This window comes from Diplotaxodon limnothrissa, linkage group LG23 (assembly GCF_057381915.1).
Source record: "Diplotaxodon limnothrissa isolate DT_005_m linkage group LG23, D_limnothrissa_male_GT1.1, whole genome shotgun sequence".
Taxonomy (NCBI): domain Eukaryota; kingdom Metazoa; phylum Chordata; class Actinopteri; order Cichliformes; family Cichlidae; genus Diplotaxodon; species Diplotaxodon limnothrissa.
Window position 1 is genome coordinate 13,419,015 of NC_140617.1, and position 23,097 is coordinate 13,442,111.

Here is a 23,097-nt window from a genome sequence, read left to right on the forward strand (position 1 = left end):
ATAATGGTCGATCCATTCAACTGATTGACTGACTCATCTCCTAAGCTCTGATTTTAATTGTTAGGAAATAAGTGTTTTGGATTCCAGCTCCTCGTGTTCTCTCACGACGAAAATCGCAGATGGAAATGATGATCTAGTTTTTACCTTCTTCAAAGAGGTTATATGCTAAGGTTTTTTTGACCGTTTTGTTACTTAAAAAGCCGTGGACATATTTATAAAATTCTACCAATTTGAGCAAATTAGAAGTAATTCCATTCAGATCTGGATCCAGGAACTTTTTGAAGGGATTCTTCACCACTGAGAGACAGGCTACATCTTCACATACACATTTTAAACTGAAATAAGAGAAACTGACGGTCTATTTCAGATCCAGATATCTTTTCTACACCCTGAGAGTCAGAGCACGGTGCTGTAAAAATATAAAGCCTTTCAATGCATCTGTAACTGCTTTTATCAGCAGTCTTACTGTACGATAATGGAGACGAGTGCTGTGTTTTACATCAATAATTTCACACGTGTGCAATGGAAATAAGCATTTTCAATTTTTAGACACTACTTCAATTGACTTCTTGAATAATACAGGACAGAAATTGAAGCAACATCGTATTTACCCCCGTGGAGATGATCCCAAATACTTTCGAACTATTTCAGCTGGGCATAAAGGAATCATGAAAGGCCTCACCGCTCCCCAGCGTCCCTTTGCGCGGGGAATGGAACCAGAGTCTTGATATCAAAACTTCAAATACTTCCTGTAGAACCAATGCAATGGTGACGGGGTGGGAGGGGGGAGTTCATTTACACTTTACTCACTTTCTTTCCTTTCATTCTTCAACCCTCAGAAGTGTCTCTTCTCTGTTACATCGAAAGTCAAAAGAAGGACTGAAGAGAAAAATCTTTTCTTCTTTTCTTTCTTTTTTTCTTAAAAAAAAAAAAAAAACGAGGCACATTCCCTGTGAGCTATAGAGGCTTAGAATGGTTAGACAATTTAATTGGATAAAAGGAAAAGATTAAAGAGGCCCTGACTCTGTTCCATAAATAATTGATTTCTAATGTATTTGTAGTGGCAGTGAGACGCTGTTGTTTGGGATTGGGGAATGTTGAGTGGCAGAACGCTTCAGATTTCCCTCAGTCTTTGCCTTCTTTGTTTTTTCACGCCGTGATATTGAAGCGGCATGAAAGGCAGAGAGGGAGCACACTTGCAGCTCAATTTGATCTTACATCGTCAGAAATCAAAGATCGTGCATGTAAAGAAGGATTGCAAGGAACTTTTTTTTTTTTGTGGGAGACCAAACTTTTCGCACTATGTTACTAAAGAATACAATTCTGCTGGCGCAACCCTTGCAAACCCCAAAGGCAGAGCCAGCGACTGCAGCTCGTATCCAAAACTAATAAAAGAACCGCAAAATCCATTTTGGGACTTCAACTAAAGTTTTGTGCTTGGATTAAAACATCTGATAGACATGGTGGTAAAAACAGAAAAAGCATCTAACTAAACTGTGTGTGTTGTGTTTTGATATTAATAAAAAATGTAAAAAAAAAAAAAAAACAAGGGTTAAAATAAATAGAATTAAAAGACACCGAACAATCACATGACAATTAGAAATGGTCTTGCATTACAGCTAATAAAAAGCCTACAAAACAGCATTAATTTACTGTGACAAGTTGGAAAAAGGTAGGCTGAATAAGCGCACAAAGTTGTGCAAGTTCTTCACGCTTGGAGACATAAACAACAGGACAGTAGGAAGCAAGTCTGTCGAACACATTAGGAGTGTGACTGCTAGCTACTCGAGTGCCAGAGGCCGTGATTTGTGCACTGTTTCGTCTCTTTCCCCTCTAGGTTAATCTACTTTGTTGCTTCAGATTGCCCTCCATGCTGCCTGACAATGCTGTGGCCTTCAGTTTCCTTGGAATGACAAGAGAAATCGCTGTCATCGCTACACTTCAATCTCTGAATGCCTCTTTCCTAACCCCTGCCTTTAATATCATTCCCAATGTCAGCAAATAGCAATCTGCAGAACTGCTGCGGCGATGGTGGAGGATGGAGGATAGGCGAGCCTGTGCCACTAAGCATTACAGCTCAGCCTGTCAGGGCCCACGGCGGCACAGAGAAGGGGTGGGGGTGGGGGGGTGGGGGGGTGGGGGCTGGGTGTAGGTTACATGTTTTAGAAGCAGGTTGGCAGGAACGACGTGGAGAGGTGCCAGGGAGCGAGCGGGGCTGGCGAATGGGGTGAAAGAGAGAGAGAAAGCGGGGAGAGGCAGGGGGACAGGTAAGTGTGTTTGCAGCACAATATTTGTACAAGCAGCACGCGTGTGTTGATGTGCTGTTTATCCGCACTGGGCCGTGCGCTGGTAAGTGTGCCTGCGTTTGCGTGCATGAGCGTGCGGATGTCTACTCATTCCTGAGGTCAAACGCTCACTCACAAATGAAATCTAGCAACGTGAGTGCCCGGAAGCCTCAGCTGGGCTCGCACGGCAGCTGATCTTGCAAGCCTCAGTGGAGCTGTCTCAACGAGGCAGGACAGCAAGCGCCGAGCCTGGCGGGGGAGGACGGGGGAGGGGAGAGCAGGGTTGTAGAGGGGATGGTCACCTCACGTGAACCGCTGCCAAAAAGCGGGCTACTGTCGCCGGCTAAAGAAGCCCCATGCTGGCACGCTGTATCAGCTGAGAAACTAGAAAGCAGCGCGGTGAGGTCAGCGGCAGTGAAGATAATGAGAGCGAAGAGGACCAATAAACTCTGGTGAGCTGAAAAACCAGCAACCCTCTGCCACCCCCCCCTGCTCAAAATAGAAACAAATGACTGAAAATCAGTTGCAAACAAGATGATGACATGGCAGAAAAACTGCTAAGATCTCATTCATAAAAGAAATGAATTATAGACAGTTGAAATAAAGCAGAGCTGTCGGTTTTTGTGGAATTTCTACAATCTGGCAAATTTATTTACAGATTAAGATTCAAAGCATTTCACGTTATTTACATGAGAAAAAGGGTCTTAGAAGTCAAATCCGCAGCCTCACACTGACATGCATACAGCATTTTTCTTATAAAAGGCAGCTATGATGGATCATCCGTGGGTATTGTGTCGTACAATTCAGCCTCTTGCAGTCGTACATTATAATCCACTGTAGGTGGTATAGTGATGCATGGGCTTTAGACAAGTTGCCATGTCACCAGACTGCCTCGTATGCTGCCCTCCTCCCCCTGGGTGGTCTGTGACCTCCTTCCAGCCGCATTATGCTTTTCGATCTCGTTGTGACTGCTCCAACGTACATATACACAGAGTCCAAGACAGCACAACAAAGTGGACACTTAGCCACTGTACCTGAAGGATGTCCTCACATAGAAAAAAGGGCTGAAACCACAATGGATTTAGGAGATTTTTGTCAAATGCTTTGCTTTTAATTCTTTCAATGCTTCAATTTAAACTTATAATCCTTAAGATTTCAGTTCTGGTTGATTTAGCAACACCTGTGGTTTCCATGGTAACATCAAGTGCAGTATAACAGTACAATGAGTGAACTGTTGCTTTGCCAGTAATAACACAGATGAGACCCTAACGTCTGCAGAGCAAACAAACTGCTGTTGTTTTAATAAAGATGTCACCCACTGAAGCCTCATTTATTTTTTAGATGACCGACATGAGCACTAGGAAGCTTGGTCAGAAAGCGTACAAACAAAATACTAGAATTTCACACATCGGGACTGGAGCACAGACTCGGACTAGTTAATGGTAAGCCACAGTATTTGTCAGAGAAGGCCATAAACACTGTGGAGAGGTCCAGTCTACAGGCTTAGCTGACAGTTAGCGGTCAGTTGGCACCAATCTGATGAGCAAACTCTGACATACCTATAACGAAGTGCACCACAGTAAAGGGCATTATTAAGTTTAATTTAGTGAATTAATAGTTTATATAATGATCACATTAAAGAACCATTTTTAAATGGATGGTACTGCTTTTTCCCTCAGCTCACTTAGTGCTGACAGGGCTCACTTAGATTAAAAATGAACAACCACAGAAAGATTATTATTATTATTCTACTTTTCATCTTACTTTTAATGTATTTAGTTATTAATTGCCCTGATTGTTGTTGATCCGCCTTGACATGCAAAAGTGTTTGTGATTAGGGGTTGTGTGAGTTTGACTGTGTGGGAAAGCTGAGAAACATCAGCAATTTTGGGGGTCTTATTCCCCTCATCGCCAACCAACTGCCCCTCCCTGAGCCTGGTTCTCTTGGTGGTTTCGTCCTTTTAAAAAAAAAAAAAAAAAGTTTTTTTTCTTTTCCACTGTTACCCACTGCTTACTCACAGGAGGTGGCCTGATTATTGGTGTTGTCTCTGTATTATTGTAGGGTCTTTACCTTACTATAAAAAGGGCCTTACGGCATCTGTTGCTGTGATTTGGTGCTATATATATAAAACTGAATTGAATGTTTAATTAGGAACATAAAAAAATAAGACAATAATGCATAAAATATAAAACACTAGGTTTACAAGCCCAAACACACTGTTAAACTGTTGCAGCAACGTCGGACTCTGGGCTTTACTTTGAGCACTGACGGTTGTTCTGTGCTCCTTTACGCCAGCTGTGGAAAACGCTGTGCAGCAAAGCTCAGTTTTCTGGTCCGTATCAGCTTTTATTTAATCATTTATAACATTTATATTTATAAGTTCAGCGATGTTTATTATTGAAATTGCAAAAAAAAAGCTTTAGAGCTTGTATAGATGTCACTTGCGGTTATTTTATCAGTATCAACATCTAATTAATGGCATACACATGGCGACGTGTTCACCAGTTTGGATTATCTGTATGGATAACTGGAACCTTTCTGGTGGATATGTGTGCCTACGCGCGTGTGTGTGTGTGTGTGTGTGTGTGTGTGTGTGTGTGTGTAAATGGATAGATATTGTCTTTGGGCTTGATGAAGGTCAACAGGATCAAAACTTTGTAAGTGAATAAATGTAAAGCGAAACAGTGTGTAGGAGATTCGTTCAGCTGTCATCCAATATTTCATCATAATGCACAGCCCTCCCTACCCGTCACTCAAACTCACCATATCTCAATAATAATGCAAATTTCAAGCCTTGATACAGTTTAAAGAGTTGAGTTACATAAAGAAAAAAATAATCCTTCCCTGTACAGTCTCTACGAAGGGGGAAATCAAGTAAGCATTTACCGTCAGTTATGCCTGCGCTCAGACGGGGCTTTCCTGCACAAGAAAACTTTGGTGCACTTCAGACAGAGCCAAGGAAAATCAGCAGCACTGTGCAGCAGCAGTCTCTGGCACTTCCACATTTGCTTCATCTTTCAGCCTCAGAGGTTGCTGCATGTGCACAACCAGTAGTCCTGATCCGTTGAACCATATTTCACCGATGGTGCACTTTGTGTGGCCGCTTCACAGTACAGCGTTAGTTTTTAATGCGTTTCATGTTTTTAATGTGAGGCAGGTAGTTTCAGCAGTATCAGTGGGGCTGACATAAATGGAGTTAAATTAAAAACTGTAATGTTGGATTAAAAGCACAATTCCTGAATCGGAGACGGGAGCGCTTAGCCATTCTGGCACGAACTGTGAAAACTACTACGCGGGGAGTTAATTAAAGGAAATTTGAAAAGGAGAAGAAAAGCGTTCCAATTAAAACTGCAAACAACTTATATTTTTCAGATTTTATTTAAAGTGCTGACATTTTAATGCATTATCACTTTGTACCTGCTTGTTTACTGGAGCTTTCCCCCCATCTGTATTCACCCTAAATGAATATTAAAAATAAAGCGATATTAAACGAGTCACCTTCAGACATTAAGTGGAAACAGTTATCTGTTTTCGGGAAGCTGGTTGGCCAAAGGCATTTTCAGACTGTGGAGGTGGAGTGCGGTGGGGTAGCGTCTTTTTGAGGCAGCAGAAAGGTTTTCACTCTGACACACATCCCATTTGTTATGACATGTAGAGGCACATCTAAAAGCAAACTCCTAAGAGGTTGCTGAGGGCGACCTCAGTAAAATGCAAATGAATTCCACCAGAGTATCTTAGACAACGCACAAAGCTGTCTAAACTGGAAGCCTATTAATCCATTAAGTTGTGATGCTCAGTTGCGTTCTGAAGAATTAGAAGCAGCTCCACAAGAGCATGCAGCATGAACCCAAACTTTTTCTGACCCAATTACCTTAGCCGATCTGTTCCTCTGACTCCTCTGGACGGCACTGGAGCTACACTGCCATTTGTATCTCTTCCAAGATTCCTCATGAACTTTTCATGTGAGGTGCCTTATAAATTATGGGGGCTCTTCCAGCTGACATTATGCGGGAAAAAATGGCAAAGCCTGCCTTTTCTTCTCTGGCTCTTATCATAAAACAAAGGCTAGCTCAAACCAGGAGGAAAGGCTTTCCTGACAGCTCAGAGTCCTGCGTGGAGTACAGTATGCCCATATGAATCTCTCTGCTAATTTCCAATGACTGTCTGTTAATAACATTTATGCCACTGCTCAAAAATCGCTCTGTATAAATATTGATTGGATATTAAAATTTCACCGTTTTCCTAATTCTATACAGTGGAAACGCTGAAAGTCGGCGATCACAGGGAGGAATTCTCCACTTGTCATTCGGGTGTTAAAGCAGAAATAAAAACAGATTCTCTGCGGCAGAAGGAACTACACTGCATAAGTATCATCATCACTAATTGTAAATAATGCAGAGCATCTCATCCTTTCAATTATTCAGCTTTATGTCCTGGTTTTGGTTGACAGAAATGTAGTGATGACAAAATATTGTAAGTTCCTCTGATGCACAAATGCCAAGGCATCTGTACTGCAAGCTGAGTAGCTGTGTCTTATTAGATTTCCACAAACACAGTACACCTACGCACAATCTAAGTGGATTAAATATGACGGATGATGACATTTGGAGAAAAGGCTCTTTCAGATTACTCAAATCTAATCTGGAACTCTAAATCAGGACTAATCAGTTGCTTTTCAAAGAAGCTTCAATCATAGGGGGAATTTCTGGCTTGCAAACTGGGTTTCTCGCAAGAAAAGCCGTTCTTTTATAGTGCATCATTTTCAGGTTTTTTTTAACAGCTTGAGGAGCGTTTGCATTTGGGAATGGCTGCTTTTTTAAATGTCGCCGCAGAAAGTCTTCAAAGACTTGTCCGGCGTAATTGCTGGACTGCAGCAGGAAAGCGTAATGATGGTGTGGTGCTCCGCTGAGTCTAATGAAAAGTTTCCTGGTGACATCACAGAGCCAGAGTATAACGTTAATTCAATTCAATTAACCCCCTCTGGACCAATGAAAACTCACTACGGCTGTTTCAGATTAGAAGCTCATCAAAGACATTAGTGACACCAATAAAACTTTGCTATAGGAAGACAATGATCCAGTCCAGTAGCGCGCTCGAGATCGCAGCCCCACGTTGATTAATCTTGTTAATTACTAGCCTTAGGGTTTCAACAACTGTTAGCCCTCTTTCCCCCAATATCCCCGACAAAAAAAGAAGAGGCCTACGTGTCATTAGATCCTTTGTAATTACAAAAGTCTTGCGCTCTGAGACCAATTCTCCCACAGCTCTGGATATACAGAAGGAAACATGCCGGACCGGCGCTGATTCTCACATCGCTGTGCTGAGTGTATGTACATTATTCAGCGGGGGAGGAAGACGGCTCTGTGGATTTCCAGAGCAGCATCTGCCTGCGCTTGAACTCCCTCCTAATGAGTCCCAGCAGTCGCCTCAGTCTCCGGCTCCTGCCCTAACCCTCTTCCCATCTCTCATCGCTGTCGCCATGTTTAACCACAAGATGACCCTCCCTCCCCCTCCTCCTCTCCCGTAACAGACATACGCTGTCAGCTGGGGATGCACACGCTATCCCTAACTTGCTCTGGCTACCTCAGCTCACATATGACCCATTTCTCAACTCTCCATGTCCTTGCTTTACCAGCCTTCAGCCAGTCGGCCTCAGAGCTGGCAAACGGGGGTGACTGCATGCATGGTATAGCAGTACACAGAGTTCATGCCCAGGCTGCAACACATACACCCAAAAATTAGGCCATTCCTCAGTAAAGCGACTATACTTTGTTTAAGCCAGCAGATCCGTTTGACCTATGTCTAATGCGAACCAATTAAGGTCTTTACATGAGTGCGCACCAACGTGAAGCCGAATATCCCTTAATACCAGTTAAATACACGTCCCTGTAGCTATAATACACCTACACATGGTATCATGGTGTGCTGTGTGATTATGTGCTGATATAAAGCCTGCTGCAGAGTCCCACTGAATGTATTGAATGAGGTATCTAATGGGCATGGGAACTAATTCCAGGGCAAAGGGGATTAAAGGCTAGAGAAAAGAGAGCAGCAGAGGGATGGCACTCGCTGGCAGCTGTGGGTGCAGAGGGCGGAAAAATAGAAATGAAATAAAAATGCACAGAATCCTTGCCTTCTGAATCCTATTTTGCAAAATAGTATTAAAACTGGTATTTTGTTTAATCCTGGCAGTTATATATATATTTTTGTTTCACAATTATAGCAAAATTAAATATAAGTGCTACACAGGGGGAGAAAGGGGAAATGCTGTGAAAAGATGGACACTCAACCAAGATATAGAGATATATTAAAATCCATCTCCTTCATCTGTCCAACACCTTCACTGTGTGCCTCGTTCTCATTACACCTTGAGCCAGAGTTGTGCTTTCGCCTTTGATCAAACTGATATAGTTCTGAGACTCTACCTTGAGGACTTCTTCCCAGACAAGAACAGTCAGTGCTGTTTCTACACCATGAAAATTAATAGATAAGAGAAACAAGAATACAGGGTAGCTTTGCACTGCGTTCAATGCTTGAGCCATTACCTGTAGGTAATGACCTGCCGAGGAGGTCCTGCAGGAATTACACATCTTTCTATATTCCTTTTCCTCTTTGTATTTGCAACATGAATATTTACTCTGAAATAATGTGATAAATAGTCAGTGGTTTATAACCTACAGTCACATCTTCTGGTTGCCTTTCTTTCACCATTTCATCACTGTGCCCCTATTGGCAAATTAATTGGAGACTCGCTGAAAAACTTTGGTTACTAGGGAAAAATGTATACTCCCCAACCGCTTACTGGTTTACTGGCTGTCACTGGGGGAAACTGGTCACAAAGAGGGTGCTGTACCAAAAACACATCTGTGATTGCTTTGGTTTCTAACAGATTGCCGTGGTTGCTCATAGTTTTATTGGAAGACACCGACCTGTCTGCAAACCAACCAAAGAGTGCTGATGAAACTGAAGAGTGCAACAGAGTTCAAAGAAAATCAAAAGGTACAACTTTTGTCTGAAGGTGAACTTTGCCCATTTCTGATTTGCACTGCAGTTTTCACAGTTTCAGTAGCTCTTAGCAAAGATGCCACGAGTTATAGTGATCTGCTAGTTACCAAAGCTATTATGAGCATCTCTTTGCGACCAATCACAAACAAGTGGTTTCTGGGGATTATGTCCTAGCAAATGATGACAACTGTTTTCTAGGCCTGTGTTTAATGGGGTCTAAGAGAACCAAAGATTTTTATATTTCTCTCGAATTAACGAATACTTTTTTAATGTTGCATTTCCCCTGTTGCGTAAATAAAGCCTGGACTTCATGGTCAGATCATTTCTGTGTGTTTTACTTCTTTTTTAATGCCAACACGAAGAGCTGTTGTTGCAATAGCCAATTATTTTCCAGTGTCACTTTAAAGGTGGTTTTCATGATGCCTTCATGTGTTCAACAAATCAGTATTGTCAAGTTGAGTGATGGAGAGGCAATGGAGAAAGGCTTAGCAACACAACTTGACCAAGTGGTGACCTACACAATCCAAATGCATACATAAGATTATGTTTGCGCTGGGAACCAATTACACTAAGAGTTCCAGGAGGGAATGAGACACAGGTGGAAGTTTTCAAAACTTAAACCAATGAAAGAGGGACAAACAAAAAGGGAACAAGCAGGAAATAAAACTAGGGTAACAGAGATGGGAAAATAACCTTCAAGGCAAAACAGGAAATGAGACAAACAATGAGACATACAGTCTAACAAAATAGCAGAGACAGGGGAAGACAGGAGGCAGAAGAAACTCAAACAGACGCACAAAAACAACAACTCTATCAAGAGAACAAAAGGCTGGAAAACCCCAGGATCATGACAAACGTACACTTACGTCTGGACCAATTACAGTCCTGAAATCTGACTTCTAAGAACTACAATGGTCTGCAGTTCCTGCAGTTCAAACACAGAAAATCTCCAATAGTTACTACCAACCACTGAACCAGATACCAACCTAACTTACGTCACTATAAGGATGAATCTAGGAACTCTTAATTCAGGTTTTTCCGTTTTAACCCACAATTCCACATTTTGCTAGTCAGCAATCAAACCCAACAGCAGACACTCAGTCTCAGTTTCTTTGCTTTTTTAAAAGTAACTAAGGAGCCTGTTTGGTTCTACTTTTAGTTTCACAAAATGTCACAGTGAAAATGACAGAGTGAGTGCTCCTAATGAGATCACACTGCCTGCACTAATGTTTGCAGAACTGCTTTTGAAATCCTTCAAAAAGAATGCTGTTTATCTGCAAAGCTCTTCCCAGTAATACTTACACGTGACCCAAACAGTGAGTAATGAGCTAATTTTAACCACTTTTCTACTAGCACCTATGACTGTTGTCATGTCAGCGACACTTACTGCTGAGATTCCAGATCCAATTACAGCAAAAATTACTATTTAGATTTGTTCAAGCAGCAAAGCGGGGCTGAGGGAGAACATTAAATCACCCCGAGCGCTATACGGAGCAAATATGTCGCTACCATATATGAAAACACAACAGGGACAAGGCAAATGATCCTGTCACCATGTCTGGTAATAGGAACAGGAACAGGAGGAAGGGGCTGAGGGAGAAATCAATTAAGAAACACTGTGATATTATAAAAGAGAAAATATCCAACTGTCTTTATGAATGTTAAGACAGTCAGTTGATGCCCATATATGGCAAATATGCAAGTTTTGTATTCAACTTCAAAATGTTTCCCAAGATTTTTGTGTAGCAGACAATAAAGCGTCTGAGGTGCCAAATTAATAAATAAGATAATCCGGTGCTCTGTCAATACGAAAATAAGGATGCTGGTGCTATTCATTAGTTCCATTAGGCTGTAGCTCTGTGGTTGGTTAGTTAAACCAGAAGGAGCAAAAACGTTATAATAACACGAAGCATGTTCATGCACGCCAGCATGCAGGTTGCTGCTGTATGCTTAAAAAGTGATAACCTGACAAATGCAGGTTATTACATTAACCTCGTTTCTAAAATGAAAATATGAATAAGTTCAATGCTGGTTGGATTTGGTGTTACACTTAAAGAATACTTTTAGATTGTAAATGTGTTTTTAAATGGTTGACTCAAGTCGTAATATTTTGTTAAATTTTTTTTTATTAATTTATTATTTTAAATCACTTGCATTTCGTACATATTTGTATTTTCAGCATTTCGGACTTTTGTTTCGGCAATTTTTTTTAGTTCGTCTAACATTCATATAGAAAAATGCAAAGTATATTACTTAATACACCTCCAAAAAACCTGTAATTTCAGGAATGACCTGGTATTCCAGTTGTCATAAAAACTGCATATACTGCAGATCAACTGTAAAAGAAATACTAATGCATCCTAACTGTCCATATCATTTACTGCATATAAAACCTGCTCTGACTCCACTTATTGCTGAATGAAGAGCTGTTTGACATCTCGAGCTAAGCTTTTTGTCCGTTGCAGCATGAAGAAGGGATTGATCAGCATCTACATCCTCCTTTCTAACAGTATTAGGGATAAAAATTTCCGAAATGACCATCATGTTGCATTCAATAAGACTCATTAGTAAAGTTCTTACTCGGGTTGGAGATCAAAGAAACCAAACTCATATTTTCTCATAGACTTCAATATAGTCACACTTCTTTCTACAACCAAAGAAGTCGCCCCCTGCTGACCGTTAAAAAGAATGCAGGTTCAAGGCACTTATACGTTAGCATACGCTACATCTATGTTTCCTTAGCAAAAGCATGTTGCTGATCAGGTGTTGGTGAAATGAGATTTGGCATCTTACCAAAATATTCCTCGGACGGAGGGTTGTCCATGTCGTACAGCATCTTCTTGGTCAGGCGTTCCAGCTCATCTTCAGGGTGGGCCATGGGAGCGCTGCCCTGAAAACAGAGAAAGGAACATACGGTGGCTGTGACTCGGAGAGAAACCTCAAAGAGGTAATGAACATTTACATCACTCTGAAGAAACTTATCTGTGATCCGTTCAGCTTTAAAAGGAAAGAAAGGGTATAGCAGATGTATATAAGTAACACAAGTCTAGCTTCGAGTTAAAGCTTCACAAAAACCTTACTAAAAAAGGATGAAGCATGGCCTCAAGGTCAACCAAAACACTTTCACCATAATTAAGATGCAGCCAACGGTCCTGGGTCTGCCTTTCCCCTCTGAGATATCTGACCCTGGCTCAGGCCCCGGTGGTGTGCAGCCCAGAAGGTTGAGCATTTCCTTCTGTGCAACACAAGTATGTGGAAAAAACTGTGACCCTGACTAATCCCTCTGTTTGGAAAATAACGATAGCAGAAGAAACAGAAGGGGAAAACATTAGAAGATAGCTGCTTTTTAAGTCTCGTACATTTGGGCGATAGGTCGGGAGATACTTATTTAATCATACTCTGAGCACAAAAAGATTTCGGGTGCGAGCTGTGCCGGGGCCTAATCTGTGAAAGAGTCTGAAAGGATGACATAACTCTCTGAAGATGCCACTTCTTCTTCTTCCTTGTGAGTCTGCCCTCCTTCTTATCATGCAGCATCTGACATCTGGCTGCTGTGCCTGTATGGGGCTGACGTGTTGTGCCTGACATTTTCTGCCAATCATCCTCAGACTTCGAGAATCCCCCTCCTCCCCTCCAGCTTCGGCTCACGGTGCAATCCCGTCACAGGTGCGTGTGTGTCCTTTTAGACACCCCAGAGGCTTGAACTCGACGCTCTTCGCGCTGCGTGGCCGAGCTTTTTCAGAAAATCAGCGACACTCGGATGACCTTCCCTAGATCTGGGGCCGACTGAATCTTTACAGAAGATTTGATTTTCAATATTGCAACATGGGCAAAGATCTGAGCTGACCTTTGAGGTGCTCCTAATTGTGGCATCTGGGAGCTGGATGAGCGTGAACTAAGCGTTCGGTTTACTCGGTCACATAAAGGAATCAGATTGGTCAATAAGAGATTTAGAGAAAACATATTTTTGTATGCAGAACAAGAGCGTAATTACAGATCCAGTCACCCAGCACTTCTGGTGTTATCGACTCCGTCTGTGTGCATTTTACCCTCAGGTGTGCACACGACTATATTGCACCCTCTGTAATTCATTCATCCCCGCCAGTTCGACACTCAAGTCGCTGGTATTCCTCAAAATATTTGTTTTTAACACTGTTTTTGTCAAAGTGTCAAGAAGGATTAAGAAAGCTTTGTATAGATGTTTTTTTTCCCCAAAATGTCGCTGGTGACCTGAGGCGTGTAATAACTTAAGTTCTTTGAATAACAGAATGCTGTAATCTCTTGTAATCTCCAGTTTGACTTCATGATGGAAGGCCTGTCTCATGCCTAAACGCAGACTGTCGGGCCAAAAATTGAGTGTAACGCACACCACAGCAGCATTTTCTTAACAGCAGCTCTGCAAATGAAGACGGCCTGCTTGAGCTCACTGATGAGTAGGCATTCATGAAAACGATCGTTTTAAAAAATGACAAAGCAATTAAGAGCGCCTCGTGCGTAAATTAGCAGTCCTGATAGAAGTTAGCATTAGCACTGCGGCTGAAGACAAAGGAAGCTACCATGACTTCCAAAAGTTTCATTTGCTCTGAATCGGAAGAAGAGCTCCGGTGGACTCCACAGTGAGCCACAATTTGCACAGTAACCAAGCTAAAGCAACTAAAAACACGTTACCGTGATTCATGATTACAGTTCTGACAGGCCATTTACGTTCCCATGGCGAGAGAATAATGGCACTGTCAGAGCTGCTGGCATGCTTCAGTCACGCACAAGGTGTCCTTTGGCAGCAGCGTGTGACACAATATTGAGACTACATTGTCACTCCCAGAGTGCCACTTTTAAAACATGCAGGATTACTGTTGTGAATAGGGAAACTTTTCCTAACCCTAAAATGAAACAAATCTCCAAAAATGAAACAAATGAGTCAGAAAAACGGGAGACTGTGTGCACCAGCCTCCTGGGTGAGAAACCTGCAGCCTAATGCGGACTTCCCTGATCTCTGTCACTGGACCGTGGGTTCTCTGCAGCCAGCACACGTAAGCCACAGACGATAAATAAACGACAACAGAGAGCTTGTTGGTGAAATCTCACAAACGCTCGGGGATGAGATCACGGTGACTGCTTTGTAAACAACAAAGTGAAATTTCAGCTCGTGTCTGAGGGCACAAATATGATTTCTGGCCCACAGGCTACAGTTTGACTATTACTGCAGAACGGGAGGCAAACTTTAATAAACTGTAAAAGTAAATAAATACACAAATATTAAACTTTGCTTACATGCTGCTAATTATTTGACATGCACACACTTTAGAACACAGCACAGACGCTTCTTCCAGTGTATAAACACAGACTCATGCATTTCAGGATCAATTTTCATGAACGTGACTCACCGTGCGTGTCAAAGTTACGGGAACACGTATACAACTGTGTAATTTCAACAGTACATTAAAGGTTGTGTTCGAAATGTGCAGTGTATCTGAAAAGAGTCAGCTGCGTGGTACGTTTATTTACAGAGATGGTGAGAAACGCTGAGCTCTGCGTACTGTCCACGATGTATCAGCGAGCGTCAGAACTTTATGATGCATGACTTTACCCGGCCTGGCTCAGGATGCAGCCAGCTCATAATGGAAGCCCAAACAGCAGGCCTCATTAACTCTGAGGGATCGACACGTTGGACGTGCAAATCTTTCTTCTCTCTAGAGAGCAGCTGGGTCTGAGCGCTCGGATTCCTTGGGACCTCGCGCTTCCTCAGCTGCTCAGCCATCATCGGCCAGATCACATGATTAAGAGGAGACGAAAGGAAACGTTCCTCAGCGGCCGGGTATTCCTCGTTTTCACCTTAAATCCCATTTCTTTTTTAATAATACAAAATGGTCAAAGGTGGCATACAACAACTCGCACAACAGAAAACAAAATCAATCATATACCTGAAAGAAGTGCCCCTGTTGTCAACCTTCTGCTCATTATGCCGGTGTTGCTAGCTTGAGACAGTGAAGTAGACGATTTAACACTGTTAATCTTAGCTCCACATCAAAAGCACATTGGAGAGGGAACGAAATGCTGCTATTACCAGAAACAGACTTTTGAGTTTAAGCTTCATTTATATCTTATACACTCTTTGACACCCCGCAGCAATGCACTGCCAGAGAGTTTAAAGCACCTTGTTAGGGAGTCTTTTGTGACAGCACAGAATAATTTTTCACTTGAATAAGAGAAAGAAATTGCTTCCCTGCACGCTTTATGATTGAGTCGCAGTTCCTGTTCAGCTTTTCAGAGGCAACAATAGAAACCATACAGCAGCTATATGTGCCGCAGACGTGAATTTTTCAGTTATGTCTGGCTCAATTCAGTAAATTGTTTGCCTACGCCTTCGGGACACTCTGTCGCAGTTTCATTGAAGTTGGTGCTTAAATTTCGTTGGCCTAACATCTGCACCCTTCGTACACTGTTTTGCACGGACAGGCTCGCAGGTTTCACTCGTAACGCCCCTGAAAGATATCCTGATGGATCATCAAATGCTTTCCACTTGAAAAATGATTTTGTTAAATGCCAGAACACATAAAATCACAGACAACAATAGCATCTATAAGTGACCGCCGTTGCGTGCTAGCTGATATGGCGCGACAGAGTCTGGGAGCTGATCGCTGCCCGACTGCCACATCTATGAATAAAGCTGTGTGCACCACCCACTGTGGAATTGGCATTGTGTCAGACCCGATTAGGTGACGAGTGGAGTGTGCTGGGTGGGGTGAGGAGTCGGGGGGGGGCTCCGTACATGCTCTCACCTGATGCCCTGACAGCGCTGTGTCCCGCTAAGAACTAAACCTCAGGCTCTGTCTTTCCTGCTTCCACTGCAGTGACAGAGAGTGAACAGGAGAGACAACTGTTCTCAGGGCATCACATCTGCACCTTTGTTAGAGGAGGTGCAACAAAGGCGTCCAAACAGGAAGCTGGAACTATACGCACAGCATCGCTACAGATCTGTGAGACGAAACCACACAGAGCACATCAGCTCTGTCACAGTAAAGATCCAACGTTTTTAAATTTGTTGTAACAAGAGAAGACATCAAATTAAGACACTAAATTACATTTGAGAATTTAATTGTCTCTCTTTAGACGTCTCCGCAATGGATTATCTAGATGGAGGATGCCTCCTCCTCTCCTGTCACTACTTCCATGAAAATCCTCTGAGGGCTTCCTCTTTTCCTCCTGCCTGGCAGCTCCATCTTCATCATCCTTTGTCAATAAGTCACCTATCCCTCCTCTGCACATGTCCAAACCATCTCAGCCTCACCTCTCTAACTTAGTCTCCAAACTGCCCAACCTGATCTGTCCTTTCTTATAGATTAATTTCTAATTTTGTCCATTCTACTCACGCCTATGAGAACCATAACATCTTCAGCTTACGTCCAATCTTAACATCTCACTACTATTTCGTAAACCACCCCTTTTGGTGCCATCCTTCTGTCACAAATCACCCGACACTCATCTCCACCCACTCCACCCTCTCTGCTCTCTCTTCTTCACCTCTCTTATGCACCATCCTTTGCTTTGGATGGTTGACTACAGGTATTTAAACTCATCTAGCTTCACTTTCTCTACTTTTTGAGTCTTCACCCTCTCATTTACACACGTGCATTCTGTCTTGCGTCCACCGACTTTCATCCTCTTCTCTCAAGAGCATACCTCCACCTCTCCAGTCTCTAGTCACTCCCTGCTACTCACAGTGCTCACAGTTTCAGATCACAGTCTCATCTGCAAACACCTAAATACTCAGTTTCATACAGTTCTTTTCATGAGAGAGTGGCTATTCCTAATATGGCCACCACAGGTAAGCAGCTCTACCTGCTGTTTAAATCATTTGTTTGAGAGGCAGCCAACCAAAAGCAAGGTGGCTTAAAGGGAGTGGAGTTAAAAGAGGGCTTAGATCCACCACGCCCCAGTACTTTTATATGGCACGTTTTATACTGCTCACACAGACTCACACACTGATGGAAGGGTTGGGAGGTAATTGAGTATCTTGGAGTGGGGGAATCGGGGATGTTCCAATTGTGATGAGCTTCCAACTGGTGAACCCACTTCAACTCCACAGATGCCCCAATAAACATTATTTATAGTGGAGAGTTAATAGCAACATGGCTTCTCCTAAATACTGAATCTCATGAAACGAGAGATGACTTAGAATATAACCATAACAAGCCAAAAGGGAAACATGTGGTTGAGTATACAAGGCTGTAAAATGTTCCCATCAGTAACCCACCTGCAAGTCTACAGAAGGCCAACCAAACACGGCTCATCAGGATCTACAAATACACAAAACTGCACTTTCCTCTTTCTAAAAACAACACACACACACAGCAGCTACAGTACCATTACAGTTTAGATTTCTTTACCCAAAAAGTGAGCATAATTCAAATGTCAGTTCAACTTTTGAGGAATCGTGAGTTGTATCTTCATATTTAGGTCACTCCTTTTTTCTTCTTCTTGTTTTGCATAGTCCAAAAGGAGCATGCGAACACAATGAGACCAAGAGCCGCTGCATAAACAGCACAAGCCACTGAGCTGAAAGCGATAACCAGAAGGGGGGAAAAGTACAAGCAGTGTAAAAAGAGCCCGATGGAAAGCAACACTAATCCGTGTCTCCATCAGCTGCACGTTTCTTCTCATCTACTTCCTGTAAATGCAGCATTGCACCTTAAACCAAGCACAATTGTCTTTCCTTTAACAATAGCCGAACACTTCCTGCACGATCAGCACAAACTGAAGAAAGACATAATCACTCACAGACACATTTATCCACAGATTAAATGATGATGGACTTCACAATGCAGAAATACTCTTTAGTGTCAATGGAGCTGCAGCTTTAAGTCAGAGCCGCTTTAGTCAGCTCACAAAAATGTGACACCCTGGCTTTTTGTCTCTCTCAGTCACAGCTGTATTATTTGAAATGGACATTGAGCCTTTGGAAGGGAATTGGCTTATTAAAATAATAGTAATAATAACCACAACAACAGCAAATGGACCACTGCATTAGTGAAGGTTCACGAGTGGATTGAATTTTCTTATTGGATTGGAAATGTCTAAAAATATGCATTTGTTGCCGCAACACTAAACGAGTGATTACAGCAGCTTAGGCGACTCTGTTTCACCAGAACAATGAAAGGATTGCTGGATCAGTCACACTATCCTTTCAGAGTGTGCGCGTGTGTGTGTGCTGGGACTTCTACACGTCGTGTGTTTAGAATCAAACGTGCAGGTTAAATGCTGTGTATTAACAGCTCTCACTTTACAGTGGATGGTATTGACTGTATCAGGGTGACACAATATAAAACCTATGAAAGCCCCTTTCATTTATAAAACTGACCAGGGTGCACTTAGAGGCGGATGAGACGCCACTGTCTCTCTCCGACTCCAAATGAAGGCAATAAAAACATCACCTGTGGTGAAAGTTTGCTTTGTCATTTCTCCAACCGATCGCATGTTCGTAGCTTTATGTAATCCAAATGATGAATATGCAGCCTGCGATGTAAAACAGGTTACGAGTAATCTGTAACGCATTACACTTTGAGAGGAGACATCGCGGCGCTGCAAATTAAGCTCAAGGCCACCTTCTGAGGAGGCGCAGATAAAGTATACATTCTCTCCAAACAAAATAGGTCATGCTGTTTCAGCTCCAATTAAACAGAGAGGAAAAAAATAACAGTCAACTGTAGAGCAGCTGTGTACAGAGCAGCCGACGATAATTAAAAATTAACCAATTCCATAATTGACTTTTTCCACAGCCATTCAAACCTTTGCTGAGAAGTGAATTCACATAAAGGGATGAATTTGAGAGTGTTTGCAGACATGTAATGTATGTAGAGGGGCCTTTCAATGTTTGTAAGATGTGCGTGTGTAAAAACTAGGTCATCTGTTTGGAACTGACACATCCCCCTGCAAACAGATATTTGAAAATCTGAGCGTGCAGAGAGGGGTGCCACGAGCAATCTAAAAAAACAAAAAACAAGAACCCAACAACAACAACAACAAATGACTGCACAAATTGTTGGGACGGAGATAAAACTTATTTGGCGTCTCTTTGTATACAATTACCATCCTGCGACCGGAGCAAACACGATATTAAAGAGGATGCAGGTTTCCCTGGTTTTGGGTGCAAGCTCCAAGTGTTCTCCTGCAGTTTCCTCATGTGGTAGCCTAGATCCATATTTAAACACATGTGGTGGACATAATGAAGATTCATACAGGTTATCCTTTCAAATCGATGTATCGGGAACCTGCACTTCCCTTTTGTAATACACAGTGGTGCCGATCTCCTGTGTAATTTTACCTCTCAGGCAAAACCATGATATATCCTTCCCAATTCCACCTAAACAACTGCATGGTTTATCTGAATGACACCCTGAGAGATATCTCCTGACCAAAAGCTACCGCTCAAACGCTGCGGCCAAGATCACACAAAGGCCAATCCGCTCGGGGACGCTTCCCCGATGTGGGAAAAAAAAAATGATTCGAAAGTGTACACGTTTCACTGACTCTGATTCAAGGGCGGATAAAAGACTTCTATTGTGGTCGGAGAAGGATGTGAGGAGGGAAGAGAGGACACCAAAAACTGAGAAAACTTGGTGTGCAGAAAGGTGTTGAGGAGATCATGTCCAGGAGGATCCAGCAGGGGCCACTGTTCATGCAGGTGGTTTTGGCCACATCGTTTGTAACTGAACCAAAAAGAGCCTTTTTCTTACTGTGTGATCAATACATTAACACAGCCAAGCAGTGTCAGACAGTCCATCAGTTCTTCCCCATTGAATGAAGTGAGCTAATTAAAGCCATTCTTTACTAACTAATCTTGGACACAGAGGACTGAACACTCTTCACGCCAAATATTTTTTATTGTTTACATACAGGGACCGTCTGTCACTGGAGTCAATGCAAGAAAGCCATCCACTGTGCTCAGTGTCAGCTCTGGTATAAAAAGGAATAAACAGTGTTTAGAAAGCCTACCGTACCTCTGCTACTCTTTCAGTGCACACAGGGGCTGTGGTGATGAAAAGCTAGAACCATCAATCAAACACAATCTACATGGACATTATTGTACAGCACTGTCTGGAGTTTTACACAATATTAAAATAGATTGATGTGGAATTTACAGGGCTTCACACTTAGCTTCACTAGCATTATTGCAGCCACCAGCTTTGTCATGTGGTTGTACCGTCACATGACTTGGTCTCTTTTTTTTGCGATTTGCACACCGCAATTTTGCACGTGCCCAACAGCGACTTGATATTTGAAAAATAAACAGAAAGTTTCTCAGCCATGAGCAGTGGCTGAGCAAATGGGTCATCAAATTAAGAAACAAAAAATATCATCTAGTAAGATGAATGCATAACAGCAGAATGCTTAACCTCTGAAAAGTAGTAGAGTCTGCAACCAGTCATCGGGTTTCTAACTGTTGTTCAAAGATACTACAAGATTTTACTGTTTGGATTGCAAGTATATAGCAGTCTCGGTGTTCTGTGCTTTGGTAGCTGTTTTGTGGATGCGAGTCCCTTCCTGTTGCGTGAAAGGCTCAGTTTCGGACAGTCTATTTTTAGCTATTTATCATTTCAAGATGCACGGATATCCCTAATATGGTCATCTGTGGCAGAGGAGCTGCAAACACCTACTGCTCAAACGTTCTGTTTGTATGAAGCAGCCAATCAGGAGAAAGTTTTCTTGAATGGAAGGGGAAGTGAGCTAAAAAAGCATTTCACACTTCAGATCGAGAAAGTCTTTTGTTAGAATGTCGTGGACCAAAAAAGGCAGCACTATGCTATGGTGTTTTGGTTTTTTTTTGTTTTTTTTCCCCAGTGGTGGGAGATAATGGAGGTCACGGAGGAAACTTGCATAAACATAAAAAAAAAAAACAAGATGCAAAGTGAAACAGAAAAGCCAAACCCAGCACTCAGGGCTACACTAAGGCCCAGAACAAGACAGGGAAGGATTATTCTGAACTGTGAATCATGCAAAGCTTATACAGAGTATAAAATAGGCCCGGCCCTTAAACTTGGCTAATATGTGAAAAGTTTGGTGCCAAGATTTAAAAATAAATAAATAACAAAATCACTGTGCATTTCTAAATGTATCATTACAGAAATTATATTCAGCATTTCACTGATGATTCCACAGGCAGTCACAAAGGTAAGAGAAGACGGCAAATTAACATAATCGTTATAGTAATTAGTGTGTATTTAAATGTGCATCAAATAGTTGAAACACGGATTTCAATCTTGTGTTTTCATTGGGCTTCTTATGATTGATGTCTTAACATAATAATCATAATCTTCCATCACCTGACTCCTGAGCCGATACTGAGTTTTTCTCTCTTTTCTTCCTGTGCAAACATTCTCTTAAAATTTTGAATCTCTTGCAGCTTCTTAGTATTTCTGATTGCGCCGTTGCAGTCTCCTGCTTACTCCCTTCTGTCTCCTCGTCCCTTCATTTCCTCCCTTGACATTTAAAAAGCCTCAGTTTTAAATATCTATCACGCACAGAACACTACAGTAATGTGGTGTTGACACAGGTCGTGAGCTCTGAAGGTGCCTTTAAAAACAACTTAAAATCGAACTTTGAAAACACTGTAAAAACATCTTCAGGCCCACTTAGGGGTTCGTAACTTCCTACTCTCTGGTCTTTTCGCCTGACAGGGTAATATTTTCAATTAAGAAAGTCTTTCCACAGCCTTTTAGCTTCAGAACGAAGCTAAGCGCTTGCTTTGGGAAGAGTGGGTGGTTTGTTGTTGATGGGGGGCTGTTTGAACTCTATTTTAGAACTTGAGAAGTGGGTAAATGCCACCAAAGCCCAACACGGTAACACACACACTACGCTTTAAAGCTGTGGTAAAATCTCAGTACTGCAGGATATAGCTGCACCTCTTCAATCCAGCCCAGCGACGACAGCAGGTTGAAAACAAGAAAATAAACTGCTAAGACATTTTGGATTGCCGGAGCTCACTGAACTGCAATGACAGGTATCGATCGGGCCAGTTATTTACCAGCCAAGCTATTCGTCTGAGAGGGGGCATGAAGAGAACACAGTGGCAGGGGCTATTATTTATGAGCAGTTATGTGACAAACGCTTCTGATCTACGAGGGGTTACGACTGGCTGAAGGTAGCGGCCAATCAACAACTAACAAAAAAAGAACCTGAAAGCAACTACAACAATATTCAAGTGACACCAATGAGCTCATCTATAAAATGAGTATCATGAATCAAATAATCATTGGGAGGTTTTCTGGAACATTCAAGTTGTAGCTCTGTAAACAGAAGCTTTGTAAAAATCATCTTTATTCCATGTAAAGACTCACAGCTGCACATCTCTTTATTGGAGTTGCCTGGAAATAAGAATCTGGTAGTTCATTGGAATTCACACATACAACTGAATGGAGCTTTCCAGGAAAGAAAATACCCATGAAAAGCTGCATTACATGGATTTATAGATGTTCTTTTTGAAATTATTTATATGTCTCTCATAACCCAACACTAGGCTTACAGTGGCCATATGCTCACTTATAGTTACAGCGATAATGGCCAGGAAACTTTGTTCATTTAGTAATGCTATAAAATTGTGTTTAATCGCAAGAAACCCAGCTATTTAGCAATCAGATAGGGTCATAAATGACCCTATCATATTTTCTACAGGAATCCATTTTTAATGGTTTTATCTGTTGTAAATCAGAGTTTGTATATGTGGAATACTTCAGAAATCTCGCAAAGAAACACTTAAAATCAAGACTTCCTCAACAGTACTTCTCTAGGTTTGCAAGCCACTTGACTGTA

General features: G+C 42.0%; 1 protein-coding gene across 1 annotated transcript in view; it reads right to left on the minus strand.

The window, feature by feature from the left end:
* lpp (LIM domain containing preferred translocation partner in lipoma) overlaps positions 1 to 23,097 on the minus strand; it is a 189,574-nt gene that overhangs the window by 37,223 nt on the left and 129,254 nt on the right. The window contains exon 8 of the mRNA XM_085347083.1: positions 12,085 to 12,181. Coding sequence (XP_085203209.1) covers positions 12,085 to 12,181 — 97 coding nt within the window. The remainder of the gene's footprint in view (positions 1 to 12,084; positions 12,182 to 23,097) is intronic.